The following is a 15,453-nucleotide window of genomic DNA, read 5'->3' as shown; positions in this document are numbered from 1 at the left end:
GAATGGATAATCATGAATTCTCCAGTGCAAATTTATCTCGTATTTCCTCTAGCTTTCATCTGAATACTAATCAAATGCTATTACAAATATGAATACTTAGCTTTTAGTACAGTTCATCATTAACAAGCAGCAGGTATTAATCTGTTTGCATATTCCTGTTATGCAAGTGAAATACTTGACTTATCAAATGCATTAAAAATTAACTGTACTTAATTACTATACTGAATACATTAATTCATATTCAGACTCAGTCATAGAAACTGCCTGCTAAATATACACATGGAACTGCTAAAGATTTTCAGAAAAAGTGTACCCACCTATGGTCCTCATTAGTAGCAATTAAGCTAGAAACATTTCTTAGTATTCCTCCTCCACTTTCTATGATGGCTAAAGTGTTTGTTTGGCTCCGGTATGTCAGTGTGCCAACTAGAAACGCGAGAGCACCATCGACAGCACATATATCAGCTTTGTTCTCAGTACAGTGTGCTGACAAATTCCATAAGGCACTCAGAACACTTTTTAGGGTGGATTCCTAGTAAAATAACAAAATGCAAGAATTAGAGAAGTTTTCAACTATTGATCATAAGCTCTCAGAAACACGTAAGTTAGCTTCAAGGAGTCATGTATGTTCCAATTTCTGCTTTCTGGGCTCGTAAGCTAGATGCAGGCAGCAGTGCACACATAAATACTTCAGTTTGCTTCTCTTCTTCCTTCAGCTATAGATTTGGTATTGCTTGCCCCAAAATTTTCAGAAATATGTGCCACAAAACTTGTTAGCTGCCATAGTGGTAAAAATGGCTTGAAGACTATCTGGCAGGGGAATCTGGGATGGAATATAATCCTGTCTGGATACCAAAAACGTATCTAGCAAATTACAGAAGTGGTAGTTATCTATTGATTAGCTCAGAAGACATTTAATTAAATCACAAAATTATAAAAAAGACTATTGCAACAGCACTGCTCATAAAACTGAAGAGCAAAAGCTGTCAACCCTCATAAATAAAAGTACAGTCATTGCTACATTGTGGTCTGCTGCCATGTTAACTCAAGACAAGTTTCTTCTTCAAAGCAAGTTACCTGAAACACTCCAAGTATTTGACCAACTGCATTTATCAAAAAGGACAATATTTATGTTTTGTGTAAAATAAATGCAATCCAAAATGTTTCTCAATCGTTTATACAAGATACCTTCTTAACTTCTAAAGCACATTCCATCAGTGCTTTCACACTTCCAACTTCTCTTAGAGTCTTTTTACTGTTCACATCTGCTCGCCAGGACAAGTTCCTCAATACGCTTGCAATGACCTGCAAAACGTGAAAGAAAAATAATGCATCTCAATATAGCTATTTCTTGAGCAGGTTATCAGACTTTCCTCATGGCTTGCTGGAATGCTATGGATTAATTAACAGCGGTCATGTTCAGCTGCTGAACTAGCCTTTTGCTAAAATCTGCTTGTTGCTGTGTTGCATGCTAGACTGTTCTAACATTGCAGTGTGAAGTTTGATCAAAGGCAGTGGCTTTTGTGTGGAGGTACCTAAAACAAAGACATGAAATCAGGTTTCCCTGCTTTTCTACTTGTTGAAAAATTGGTCCAAAATTTCGGATCTGTGCTCTACTTGGACATCTGCACTAGACTTACATAATCTCAGGAGATACTTGTATCACCTTTTTCTTAGCTTTTCTGCTTGCAAAATAGAACACTAACACTTGCCTGTCTCTTAGATGGTATGATTACTTTGATTAATGCTTATAAAGCTCTTTAATGTCTTTTCAAAATACACTGTGTCTTTTACAATCAGCATAGCTATCCATAGAAGATGAGCACCCACTGAGCCTATGTCCTTGGCAGCAGCTAGACTGAAACAGACTGTTACTAGAATGGACAGTCATTACATATCAAATCTCCATCTGTTTACAGGCTGCAGTAAGCATGTATATCCATCAAGAAACCCATGTGATTTTACCGCTGGATGTTCCCACTGTCACAGAAATGATTCAGCTTGTTAGACTGTGTGATGAATGCTGCCCTGCTCACATCCACAGGGAGCACAGGGAGGCAGTGGCCGATGGCAGAGCCCAGTAATACCCTGCCCTGGCTGCTCCCAGGCCCACCACAGGAGACATCAGCCCATTAGAGACCCATCTCAAGGTGCCCAGAGGAGCGCAGGGGCCCGAAGGCAGGTGGGAACCCAAACTAGGGGCTTAGAGGAGGGGGCACCCTGTCCGGGCTCTTCCCGGGGCTCCCCCAGGAGACCTAGAGCCCCATTGTGACACCCATTCGGGGAAGTCAATGGGAGCAGCTCCCTGTGCCTTTTGGACTGAGGCAGGTCAGTCCAGAAGTCCTGCCCCAGGGATGTGGGACACTTCTTGGGACCCAGAGGAAGAGCATACTGGGACTGTAGAAGACTTGTTATGGGATGGGAAGACCCAAAGGTTCCAAAGACAGGAAAAAGGATGTATCTAGGTGATCCAGGGAGGTACAAGCATGGGAAAACACAGGGATAAGTGGACAGAAAGACACAGTTGCATCTAAACAGTCGGCTGGCTGACATGCTTGTCTCGCCATGCCCTTTGCCTGATGAGCACAGCCTGTCCCATATTCTTACTAAATCCCATTTCTGACCTTTCCTGAGCGAGGGACATCCCGCTTTGTGTGTGTACAGGTGTATGGGGGTCTACATACCAGTGGCTGGAGACAAACCACAGGTGAGAGGGCCCATCTATTCGTGACTTCCTTTTCAAGAATACTAAATATACTTAATATTTGCCCTAATACCAAATCAGAGAGTTTATCCAATAACCTCTACTGTAATCCTAATTATTGTCTCAATTGTAACTAGCTAGCTCCTCTAGCGGAGAAAATTTTCTGTGAACAGTGTTTTAATAGATAAAGACAAATTTTACTTTAATTGTTCTTTTATCTGATGATTCTTTCAAGCTGCAACGAAAACAGTTTTCCTTTCCAAAAGCTGTTCCAGTTTGTTTATAGCATATATTTATTAAAATTAATTATAATTTAGTATGCAATAATTTTAAACAAGTTAGTTCCATACCAACAAAGAACAGTTCTGCGCTCTCAACTCTCAGGATCACCCTAAGCACTTCTTGAAGGCTTTATTTTCAGGCTGTTTTCTTTATGCAGCAGGACTCATTGGAAGAGACACTCAGGTGTCACACTCAACACTTTGCTCATACTTACAAAGCTTCTTTGGGAGGTACTGGTGCTAAGAGTAGTTGTGTAAGTGAGATTATTCTCTTAGAACAAAGTCAAATGCAGATACTCTTTTGAAATACAGCTTTCTCTACTATTATTCTCCTATTACTTGTTGCAGCTCAGCCACAATACTGTATTAACTCTCTGCACAATCCCACACCATTAGCACCATCACTAGCAAACTAAAGCAGAGAGTCTAAGATTGCTCAAACTTCTCTTTAGAAGTGGACTTCCACTAACATATCAGGGTCACAAAAGTGAGTTTTATAGCCCATGTGTTACATGTGCTTTGGTAAAAAACCAAACAGAGTATGACCCACAGTTAAGCATTTTTACAAGAAGAAAGATGTACTTCATAATTCGTGGAACAAGTACAGGTACAAACTTTGCATCAAAGTTAAGGCAGACAAGATAACATAAGAACAACAATTACCCATGCCCCCCCAAAAAACTGGGTTGGGACAAATGAAGCATATTTCAAAGAGAGAGCCTAATTAAAAAAAAAAGAAGGCTGTCTGTGGACCGCACATTAGAAACTTTGTGAAGATAACAGAACTATAAAAACAACTAGTGGTGAGGCTAAATGAGCAGAAGGAAGGTAAATATTAGGAAAGGAGAGCAGAAATACAGTATTTTAACACAATGCAATGAAATTCATGGGATACAAAGTGATGGAAATGTCCAAGCTAGAGAAATACTTAGTCTCAAAAGAACATTACCTGTTGTAAGTCTTCGCTTTCGGATTTCAGTTGAGCTACAAGAGCTCTCATGCAGCCCTTCATAGAACATAGTGTAGCCTGGTAGGAATAAGAAGAAAGAAGAAAACGAAGAGTTGTAAATGACAGGTTTGCTTCTGCACAATGTTGTGATATGTTAAGCTACTTGTATCTGAAGTTCAATAAAAGGTTAGTAAAACATGTTGCCAACAATAAACCTTTGGTTTACAACTACTAAAAAGTTAAGAATAACTATCAGTTTCTACTCTGGACAATATGTAAGTGGCGAAATTGTGCTAAATTTTTTATATTTACAACAGGCCTAGGACCTGATCTCAAACATTACTATCTTAGAAGCCTTCTTTACTCTGCCCTACATAAAAATCATCTGTGAGTTGGCAATGTGCTGTTACTTGCTGTCTATCTAATCTCACAATCATATTTTTTCTTTCAAACAAACACCATACGAAAAATATTACAAATATTTTAAACTGAAAAAAAAATATAACATTTCTGACATTTGAAGAACAACTTTTTAAGAACACAATAGCAACTGAAAAACTGTAAGGCTTACATTGGAAATCGTTTGTGACAAAGCACAACTAAAAATCATTCAAAAACAAACTATGTATTAGAACTGTATTACTTGTCAGCTGGACAGCATGCACAAATCCTTTCAAGGCCAGGCTGGACAGGGCTCTGAGCAACCTGGTCTGGTTGAAGATGTCCCTGCTCTGCAGGGGTGGTTGGGCTAGACGACCTCTGAGGGTCCCTTCCAACCCAAAGCATTCTATAATTCTATGATACATTTACATCACTGAACAGCTTGGTTTATGCTATAAACCTAGTACCTGCAGCCCTGCAGCGGTTACTGACTGGCTAGTGTAAAGAGACAGTATTTTGTCAAGTAATTCATTTGCAGCAAGGATTTACACTTTACTCTTGTCTAAAACTTGGAACAGAAAGCAAGTTACATGAAGCCCGTTATTCCCTTTCATCCTGTAATGTCTTCCTCTAGAACAGAAAGATAAAAGTCTTCTATTTTAAGATCCATAGCCTGGCAAACTCTGGGGCAAGGAATTATTGAAAATTTCTATCTTTTGAAAGCAAGGTCCTTGTCAGAAGTTAGGGCAGCTATTTGCTCTTACAGTAATTAGAAGTAATGCCCATTATGAGGCTCCAAGTGCTTAAAAGCAAGGTCCAGCCTGAAGAGGCTTGCAAAATTTCATCAGACAGTAGCTGTATTGTTAATTGCAACTTTACAAAATTTGACTCAATTAACAGTTTTAGTTCAACATCCTCAGAAAAATCAGTCACTATCCACAATCATTGATCCATAATCATTATGTGCTACACTAATCTAGACATGGACCTGTTGGAGGGCCACAAAAATGATCCGAGGGCTGGAGCACCTCTCCTATGAGGAAAGGCTGAGAGTTGGGGCTGTTCAACCTGGAGAAGAGAAGGCTGCAGGCAGACCTTATTGCGGCCTTCGAGTACATGATGGGGACCTACAAGAGAGCTGGAGAGGGACTTTTTACAAGGGCATAGTGATAGGATAAGGGGTGATGGCTTCAAGCTGAAAGATTTAGATTAGATACAAGGAAGAAACTCTTTACTGTGAGGGTGGTGAGGCACTGGCACAGGTTGCCCAGAGAAGCTGTGGCTGCCCCCTCCCTGGCAGTGTTCAAGACCAGCTTGGACGGGGCTCTGAGCAACCTGGTCTAGTGGAAGGTGTCCCTGCCCATAGCAGGGGGCTGGAACTAGGTGATCTATAAGGTCCCTTCCAACCCAAACCATGATTCTGTGATTCTATGGTAATCTAATGCTCTCATAAAAAAATTAAGCCGAGACAAAATTCTTACTTTCACTGACAAACTGAAAGCGTTTAATTTAATATGAGAGTTGATACTATACTTGCACGATACAACATTCCATTTGTGCTGATCTGTCAGCAATAGGATGGAATGACAGAGGTATTTTGCACTTCTGTCTTGAGCTCAAACTCAATATCCTATCCTGGAGATTGTCATCACCTGTCTTGAGAACTATAATTCAAATATAGCTACAAACTGAAATTACTGTATGTTTAAAATTCTGCTCTCACCTTGTTTGCCACATCTCCAAAAGTCAAGTTTGTCAGAGCCATTCCAGCATATCTCCTTAAAGTAACACTATAGTGATCACTTGTAAGTCCATACATCTCACAATCCACTTGCAACAGTTCAGCAATGGCCTGCAAACCTCCTTTAAAAACAAACAAATAAGAAAATAAATAATACCTGCACTCTAATATCATGAGTGCTGTACATGTATACCAAGCAGCAAATTGCATTTATATGTACAGAACAAATCTCAAACATCTGAAAACCAGAAGGCTCAGAAAGGTAAATAAATTGCTAAATACTGACTCTGCATCTTCAATCTTGTGCTTAGCTGCAGCTGAAAGGTACGATAGCATGACATTCAGATTTCAGGGGAAAAAGCGGACCAGGAGGTATTACGCGGAAGTAAGCAGTACGCTCATCTTTTAATTCCACCCAGCCAAAATCATGTTTGACTGATGAACTCATACCAGTTACATAAAAGCTATTTAGTAAATCTGAAAATTAATGAACTATTATCACTGAATGTTATTTTCTGAGAAAAATACATAGAATATTCTCATTGATAATGAAAAGTGGCAAATTAAGGAAAACTGCATGCATAGAATTCACTGAGCATGGACTAAGAAATTCAGGCTGTCAAACAGGAACCAGCTCATGACAAAACCACCCAAAAACAACCAACAAAAAAGCTGCCACCCCAGAAAGTAGTCTCCATTTTAAGTCTAATACTTCTAAAATTGCAAGGATTTCCTTAATAAGAACACTCTTCCAAAATTCACAATTCGTGCCGGAAAAAAAGAGTAACTGACAAAATAATTTATCCACTGGGAAATGGTCTGGTTCATTTAAACTCCATTTACCACTTAGAGGGTAACAACTGACACAAATGAACTGATGATCTCTTAAAACTAGTAGTGAAAAAAGCCACAGATCCCGTGAGGTACACAAGGAGTGTCAGCGTTTCCAGCAAGCTTCTCAAAGGTGGTCACAGAAATACATTCGGTCTTACCAAGCTCATTCATTGCATGCCTGTGTTCTTCATCAAACGAAAGTTTCATCAAAACACACACTGCAGGACAGATTTGATGATCCACTGGAGCAGGCACTGACCCAGAAACAGGTAACAATTAGTATTTCCTAGGTGATACTGTCTAGATTGTAAGTTTTCCAAAGTGAATCTTATCTTAATATGAATCTTATCTTAGTACAAGGAAAGGCTGAGGGACCTGGGCTTGTTCAGCCTGAAGAAGAGAAGGCTGAGAGGGGACCTAATAAATGCTTATAAATATCTTAAGAGCGGGTGTCAAGAGGATGGGGCCAGACTCTTTTCAGTGGTGCCCAGGGACAGGACAAGGGGCAGTGGGCACAAACTGAAGCACAGGAAGTTCTGTCTGAACATGAGGAAGAACTTCTTCCCTCTGAGGGTGACGGAGCCCTGGAACAGGCTGCCCAGGGAAGTTGTGGAGTCTCCTTCTCTGGAGATATTCAAGACCTGCCCGGACAGGGTCCTGTGCAGCCTGCTGTAGGTGACCCTGCTTCGGCAGGAGGGTTGGACTAGATGACCCACAGAGGTCCCTTCCAACCCCAAACATTCCGTGATCCTGTGATCTTAAGATAAATCAATGCAGTTTTGTTGAAGGTTTGTATCTTCCCAGTAATCCAGGAACAAACACTCTGTTAAGAATGTTACTGTACTAGAAATATATTTCACGCTGAAAAAGAAAATAGGGACTATGCTAAATTGTATGTATTAAGGAAGAAATAAGACTTCCAGTAGAAAAACTATTACCTTCTAAATTTTAAAAATTAATAATCTTAGTGAAATGCATCAGTAAGGTTAAATATACTGGTGGGATTAAATAATACGCCACCTAACGTGAAGCTGTGTCTTTGGGCGTTGTGTCCTTATGAATGGTTAATTAAACCATTTGCTTCATAAACGAGATGTTTTTAAGTTCGTAATTTTGTGAGCTAGATTCTGGCTACTGCACAGATGGTACTGGTACATCTTGTTCAGAGCCCCGCTCCTGCTAGATGGCTCTTGTGGTAAACTCCAATATCCATGACAGCCCACAGATCTCAGCAGTACTTCTGTCATAGACACCTACAGCCTGTACTTACGAAACACCCTCAGTTCAGAAAAGCAGCTAAGCAATCCAGAAGGTTAAATCTTTTTTCTATCTGTTCCCTGAGAAAACTCCTATTCACTTGTATTGTCACCTCTCTTGTATTTAATACTAAAACAGTTCTTACAGACAACATTATAAATAACAGTTCATATATTGAATAGATCGAGATTATTTAATTTGTGCTCTCTGTCCCTCTCCTAAATGAAATATGGTCTCTCCTGCATACCTCTACATGAAAAGCAATTTGGGATTATTTATTTAGATATATTTCGTTATCCATTAAAATGTAAAATACAATGAGTACATATTCAACATTAAGTTACAGATTATAAATATGAAACACTAGAATTATTATCTGGAAAGCACACCAAGCTCTATGATTTAAATAACAATGTTTATGAATAGGATATCATATCTGTAACAGATACTATTTCCTCACACTACCTCAACTTAAAAAAAAAAAATACACATTCACACATACAAACACACATATGTACAACAAAACTCACACACATTCAAAAAGAAGTCAGATTAAACCTGTACTTTCTGTAAATTCACTGTTTTCAATGTATCCTTGAAACATTTTTATATGGCTTGCAGAACCTACTTGGGTTTTTATCTTGGTCCATGCCTTGTTCATGGGCTTCCTGCCATTCCCAACATGTTTCACAGTAAGCACGGATCTGCTCCAAAAGATGGAGCACGCGGATTTCCCGTCTGCCTCGCTTATCATCAGGCTGGGAGTGAATGATGTTATGCAGTGCTGCGCTGGCTCTGGCACGGGCCTCTTTACTACCACGAGAGTTTCCTAACAAGACAGAGTCTTTATCGTTGCCATGTAAAAGCTGGATGAGGAGAGGGAGACATCCAGACTGACGCATGGCTATGCAGCTGTCTTGGGAGCTAGACATTGCTAGCAGTGTTCTTGACATGTCATCTTTATCATGAGTACCAAGCATTGATAATAACGAATACACCATTTCCACCTGCAGGTCAAATGATTTTAAAAATACAGTTACATTTAAAAAATACACATTAAATTAAATTAAAATGAAATTTGAACAGTATACATAAGCAAAAAAAACTTATTTAATGGCGCAAAAAATTCTGTTATTTAGAAACTTATACGTACCATCACTCCTTCAGCATTCATAATCTCAATAAATGTCACTTAGTGGTCAAATGACTAGAAGTAGTGGGTGGTAGCTGTATGTATTAGTCTACAACACCAATGGCAAAGACTTCTAACTTTCCATTGTATAAAATGATGATATAAACAAACTAATGAAAGTGCTCCAGTTTAAAAAATCTAAAATATATTTAAAATGGTCTCAAAAAATGTGTTCTTTATGAATCACACTTTCATGTAAACATGCCTTTCAGTAAAAAACTATCTGTTATATGGCATTAAATAAAATTACTCTAGACAAAGGACAAGAACGATTACATGGATTTTTAATTTACATTGTGCTAAAAAACCCCTGATATCCATGTATTTTAAAGTTTTCCTTTAAAACGACTTCAAATTAACTAATCATTTCTGTGATGATGCCTGACTTGCATATAGACCGGATTATCTATAGCGAATGCAGAACGGAAGAGTTAAATTAACACTTTTCCACGTTTACAGGGATAAAACCAGTAGAGCAAACAAATGCTCATTTAATACATATACCTTATCAAGCATTTGTCAAATTAAATGAAGCCATGAAAACCCAGCATTACACATATAATTTGTAGTAACCAAATCTTCCATTAAAAAAAAGCAATTTTTGAGGGAATCCCTTGGCTGCTGTGTAATATAGTGGTTAACACATTATTTGGTTTGTCTTTCCCATTCTGTTTTCTTCAATAATAGCTTCAGATCAAGAAATGCATTTGGTTTGTCTAGTGAACTTTATTAGCAGAGTAACAGGATGTAGCGGATGATTTTAGATACTATCTAGAAACTCCAAACTCCTAAAGCCAAGATAAACAGGAACATTCAAAGCATAAAGAAGCTGTCAAAGGGAATTGTGAAGAAGCAGCATGTGTGTTTCTTTAGAATACATCAATTAAGGAGGAAATGAGACACTAGAACTGTTAGACAAAGTCTTCTACTGATAACCAGATATTTGCACTGGTTACCACACCGATGAATGATTTTATTTGGTTTCTTCAGAGACAATTCTGATGTGCCTGAAGAAGAGTACAAATACCAAGTTATAAAAAATGTTGGCTAGCAGTGAGTAGACTAGGCAGCAAGTCTGTTAACATGTACTTCTCTAAATACTGTACGATTGCCAACGCAATGGAAATCTTAGAATCTGTGAAACTGTCTATCTGATCACATGCAAAATCCACTGAAAAAGTCGTCTTGGAGCCAATTTTATGACAGCCTCGCATCCTGGTTTGAAGATCCCGTCTTTTTGGTCTGGGAAATATCAAGTATAGCATTAAAACAAACAACTTGGGTCTTAAAGGAGAGTGAATTTAATCTGCTTTACGCACGCCTCTTGACAGATATTTCAAGTGGAAGCTTTAATCCAGTGTTATTTACATTTGGAAGGCAAAGTTTTTGTCAGAGAATAAAACCAAAGCAACCACCAAAATCTGGCCTTCAGGCTGTAGCAAATACAGTACAGGAAGAACTAAAAAGGTACTTCTCTCTCAATCTGTACACACACTGCTCACAGACACACCTCTTCCTGCATCTGTAAGTGCATTTCTCTATTTAGAATCTCCACCACTCTCCCTTCTTCTCATGCACTTATGTTAAGCTTTTCCTATCCCACAGCACACTGAGTTCAGCCAAATTCTTTGCCTGCATCCTTGCATGCTCAGTCCCTTTTTCTGCCTTCAAGGCTCTCCTGCTGTCTGCAGCTTTTGGGAATTCTGTAACTTGCAACGAAATCTCGCAGACGGGCTAGCTGATCGCACCCCCATTCAGCACATCCACACAGTGCAGGACCGAAATTACAACACTGTAATGCTGTTTTAAGGCCCAAAGTAATTATACTATGTCAAGCTAACAGGCTGGGCTTCCCAGAAGACTGCACTCAGCACTGCGCCAGTAGTACCTACACTGCTGCTGATTCCAGAGGCAGGATAAACTCCAGTGGTTCATTAACTCAGTTTCGTGCTACACATCTGCCCTTGTCTTCCCCTCTCTCTTCATACTGCACATATACCTTGAGCACAGTCTTTTGTGAACCGACACTTATCACTGCGAAGGGCTTAGATAATTTTCTTCTTTTTCTATTTTTTTTGTCAGTTTAATTTCTTATCAATTGCACCTGTTTTGTGGATTCGAACTTTGGAAAAATATTTGAAGAATTGCTCCTAAAAGGGTTAGCTTTCATCATGGATTATAAATCAACATCACAACTTTTTAGATATTCTATTAACTTCTAGGAATCACTTTTCCCTTACTGTAACAACTTAACTGATCATCAACAAGTGCATATATATTGAAAGTTGATAAAAATACTATAAAATTATAACTCCATAAAATACTATGTGTGGATAGATATTTCAGGTAGTATTAGTACTATTGTCAGAAACAATGAGGTTATTGTATTAGTAAAAATGTAGCATTAGCGACCTGTGGTTTGTAATCTTCGGTTACCTTGGTACCCAGATGACTTGTCAGTCTGCGAGGCACAGAATAGTTATTACTAGAGCTCATAACACTGGCTGTCTCGTGGTCCATTCGAGCAGCAGAACCCTACAAATTTAAATAACAATTCAGTATGAAAGAAAGTCTCAGTGAAAAAAAAAACTATTGCCTAATTCAGTCTCAGCACTGGATCATGAAATCGTATAGATAGTAATGAACTGTCAACTAACTTTGGTTAAGTTAGGTCCTCTCTGTCCTGACACAAAACAGAGGTCACTGTTAAAGGGGGTTTTACTAACCTCTTTTCCTGAAATTAAGTCTCAATAGACTTGTATTTTCAATGGAATTATTTCATAATTACTATTTTCACCAAAAAGGATGAGAAGTGGACTTGGTCACAAACCAATTTACAATTTTTAGAGAGAAAAAGCCAGCCTCAACTTTTATGTCAGATTACGTAGTGCACAGGAATAAGTCTGTACTTCCTCGGAACACAACCAGGTATGCAAGAACGGACAAGTAAAAAGATTCAACTAGACAAGGAGCAACCTGACTTGAATTTGTCCATATCAGAAGCAAATTACGAGTGGATGAATCTATTTCTTTTTTAATGAAAACTTATAAAATTATGCTGATGCTACTTGCTGTAATTTTCCTAGAAATTCTTGTAAATGGCATGTTTCTACCTGCAATAGCATGACCCAGTTATTAGCATTAATAGCATTAATTATTCCCCTTGCTGTTGTTTTATTTCTTTTTCTCTGCTTCCTATCTGTGAAGTTTCCCTTACTATGTCTCTCCCTTCCGGTTCACTTTGGGGAACTTAAAAATACACCTAAAGAGTGAACACTTTTTGTAGCAGAACACTGCTTTACTGAGGTAGTCACCAGTCTTTTGCTGAAAAAAACTAAAATCTGTTCATTAAATTATTAGCTCATTTTGCAAAGCAACACTTTCAAGCTATCTGGATCACTGAGTATCATTTTTTTTCAGTAAAAATATCTAACACACTGAAGAAAACTGTATGAAAGACACTCTGAAATAATTTGTTTTTTCTAGGTGCACCATAAATAAAGAGTATTTGCTCTTCATACAGTTCAACATCTTAAATGTGAAGCCGAGAGTGACTCTAAGTAAAAGGTAGGAATAACTTCACGTAGTCTTTGTCTAGACAGAAAAAAAGTCAAGTTATACTGGAATATTTAAACATGCACTATTATACTTCTTTCACTCTCCCATTTGAATCCAGAACATTTCATGCATGTTCCAGAATAAGTACCATGCTAAACAGTATAACTGGAATGATTGAAATTCACACAATTTATTCTAATATACATTTCTTATGTAAATAAGTTTTTATTTTCTCTATTGAGTGTGGGAAAAATTAAAAATCTTACAGCTTAGAATGAGAATTATACTGGATTTTTTCAATTATTCACTTAAATTATCTGCAGTGCTAGGAATATGGGAATGAATTCCCAGATTTTTATACTGAGCAATCCCTTCATATCGTCTTGACCTCAAAGTACATTCAGAGGATTACAGGTTCAACATAACGCACATGCCAGAATTCTCCAATATTAACTTCAGTATGATCACTTTATCCAAGATGGCAAAAGAGACGTAAGTTTGGAGCACTGCCTATTAAAATTTACCATGCTGTAGACAGAAATAGCATAATGTTCCTGTCATTTTCCCAAAACTGTATTAACTTTGATTCAGATAACAATTTCCTTCAGAGCCACCATGCGGCCTTGCCACTTTGAGGATACCAGGATGCCCAAATGAAGTTAAACCACATTTCTTACTGGCTCCTAAAGACTGATGTCAAAGAACTAGTGTAAGGTGTGTAGCCATTCATCTGAGAAAATGGGAAACGACAAGGAGGTGTTACGTGCCACCTTCCTGCACAGAACCTTCTCTTTCAAAATCTTCTGTCTACTTCATCTTGCTTTCTCCTTTTATACTTTACTGTCTTTCACTCCTTGTTTTACTATACTTGCTATTTACTCTGTCAATTAGGTAATTTTTCCTACTTTGTGGCACATTTTCTTAGCAAAATAGACAATCTCCCTGAATACCTTTAGAAAACCTGCAAAAACAAAAGTATGAAAAAAATTTTACTTCAGGAGCAGGATAGTGGGTGTAATGGAAAAGAGCAGATAGCTGAAAGATGGTGCAGAAACAGACATAACTGAATCCTGAAAAAACCGGGATTCAGTTGGCAGTGTTTCAATTACCGTTGATGATATGACTACAAAAATAATTGGAATTAAATGACTTGGTCAAAACTTCTTTTTTTGCATTCAACAAAAAACAGTGATTGCTCAAAGCATATTGAGCTGGTTATCAGAAATAAATGTTATGCCCAATCCACTAAACCGCCTCTGTCTGGACTTGCACTGAAAGTAAATAATCCCCAGATGTCTCTTTCAACACACATTCAGCACCCTGGATGTATCCACCTCCAGGAGAAAAGAATATGTATGTTTTATACATTTTTACAAGGCAAAGTTCAAAATTGCACAAATCCTCAACAGAAGACCTCAAATCTAGCATGAATAAATCTCCCATTTGCCTAAGTCTGCCAAGATACAACAATCCCTTCTTCCTTCCTTCCCTGTAAAATAGCTGTTGTCCAGGGTAACTCCTGATTCATACACTGAAGATAGATGATACAGCCACAGTGCATCAATTATTTAAATACATTATGCTTTCAGCTCCAAAGCAGCACTGAACCATATTCTTCCCCAACAATAAAGTGTCGTAAGAATTAAGAGCCTGAAGCAATTGCTCAGATATGGCTGATAGAATCTGATTTCAAATGGTGATCAAACGTATCTGAAAAGCAAAAGTATGGGTTGTGCTTAACGTTTAATCAAGTGAAATATTCCAGCCAAACAACAATTCTTTCTGACAAATCTTTTTGTTCAAGACATTTTCAGAAGGGTTTAACAATTCTACTTCCCTGGACCAGCAAAGATGTTTCGCATATGAATTCAACTATTAAATTGTAGTGTGAAGTTTTAAGAACGCAAATTACTAGTGGGAATGTCTCAGCTACAGTTGGAAATCGTGAAGGGAATGATCATTAGCACATGATAAATAAATCAAAGTATTTTTAGCCAAAGAGAGAAGTCACAAATTTTGATAAGCGCTTTTTTTAAAAGACAAGTGAAGAATTTAATGTACCCTTCAAAATACTCCACCAATGTATTTCACTAATAAAAGGAACAGCAATGAAAGATTATTTAGAAGCATTTAAATAACCCTTCAGCCCACTTCCAGATTACCTCACTGATGCTACTGTTTCAAAGCTTTATCTAAAACAGTATTAAAGAAACATTAATGATAAACCTGCCATTTTGTTCTCCTCTTTTTTTAAAATCACTGCTATTTCAGTGATAATTTCTAAAGTGAATAGTTGAACAATTATCCATAATTAAATCATACTTCTAATATTACAGTTCATCTACAATAAAACAAATTTTCGGTAGTCCTTCTTGTTATTTCCTTCACAGCATTAGGCTCATACATCATTTAAACAAAAGAATAATGCTCCCTGTGTTATCGAATATTTATACTTCGTTTTATTAAAACATTTCCTCCTTCCAATAAATACAAGAAATTTCTTGCATATAGATGGAAGGAAAAAACATTTATCTTTTTAAAATGAGCAGACATACA

General features: G+C 37.8%; 1 protein-coding gene across 4 annotated transcripts in view; it reads right to left on the bottom strand.

Annotated features, from left to right (window-relative positions):
* The window catches only part of APC (APC regulator of Wnt signaling pathway), a 104,168-nt gene that overhangs the window by 15,005 nt on the left and 73,710 nt on the right, over positions 1-15,453 (bottom strand). For 3 of the 4 annotated variants that reach the window (XM_075411722.1, XM_075411723.1, XM_075411721.1), the window contains exons 9-15: positions 11,752-11,874; positions 8,776-9,154; positions 7,049-7,144; positions 6,039-6,178; positions 3,935-4,012; positions 1,189-1,305; positions 318-532 (exon numbers count right to left, since the gene is read on the bottom strand). In XM_075411722.1, the coding sequence (XP_075267837.1) occupies positions 318-532; positions 1,189-1,305; positions 3,935-4,012; positions 6,039-6,178; positions 7,049-7,144; positions 8,776-9,154; positions 11,752-11,874 (1,148 nt within the window). The remainder of the gene's footprint in view (positions 1-317; positions 533-1,188; positions 1,306-3,934; positions 4,013-6,038; positions 6,179-7,048; positions 7,145-8,775; positions 9,155-11,751; positions 11,875-15,453) is intronic. The other variant, XM_075411725.1, reaches the window with a different exon arrangement.

Source organism: Opisthocomus hoazin, chromosome Z (assembly GCF_030867145.1).
Source record: "Opisthocomus hoazin isolate bOpiHoa1 chromosome Z, bOpiHoa1.hap1, whole genome shotgun sequence".
Taxonomy (NCBI): domain Eukaryota; kingdom Metazoa; phylum Chordata; class Aves; order Opisthocomiformes; family Opisthocomidae; genus Opisthocomus; species Opisthocomus hoazin.
This window is presented reverse-complemented; position numbering and strand designations above follow the sequence as displayed.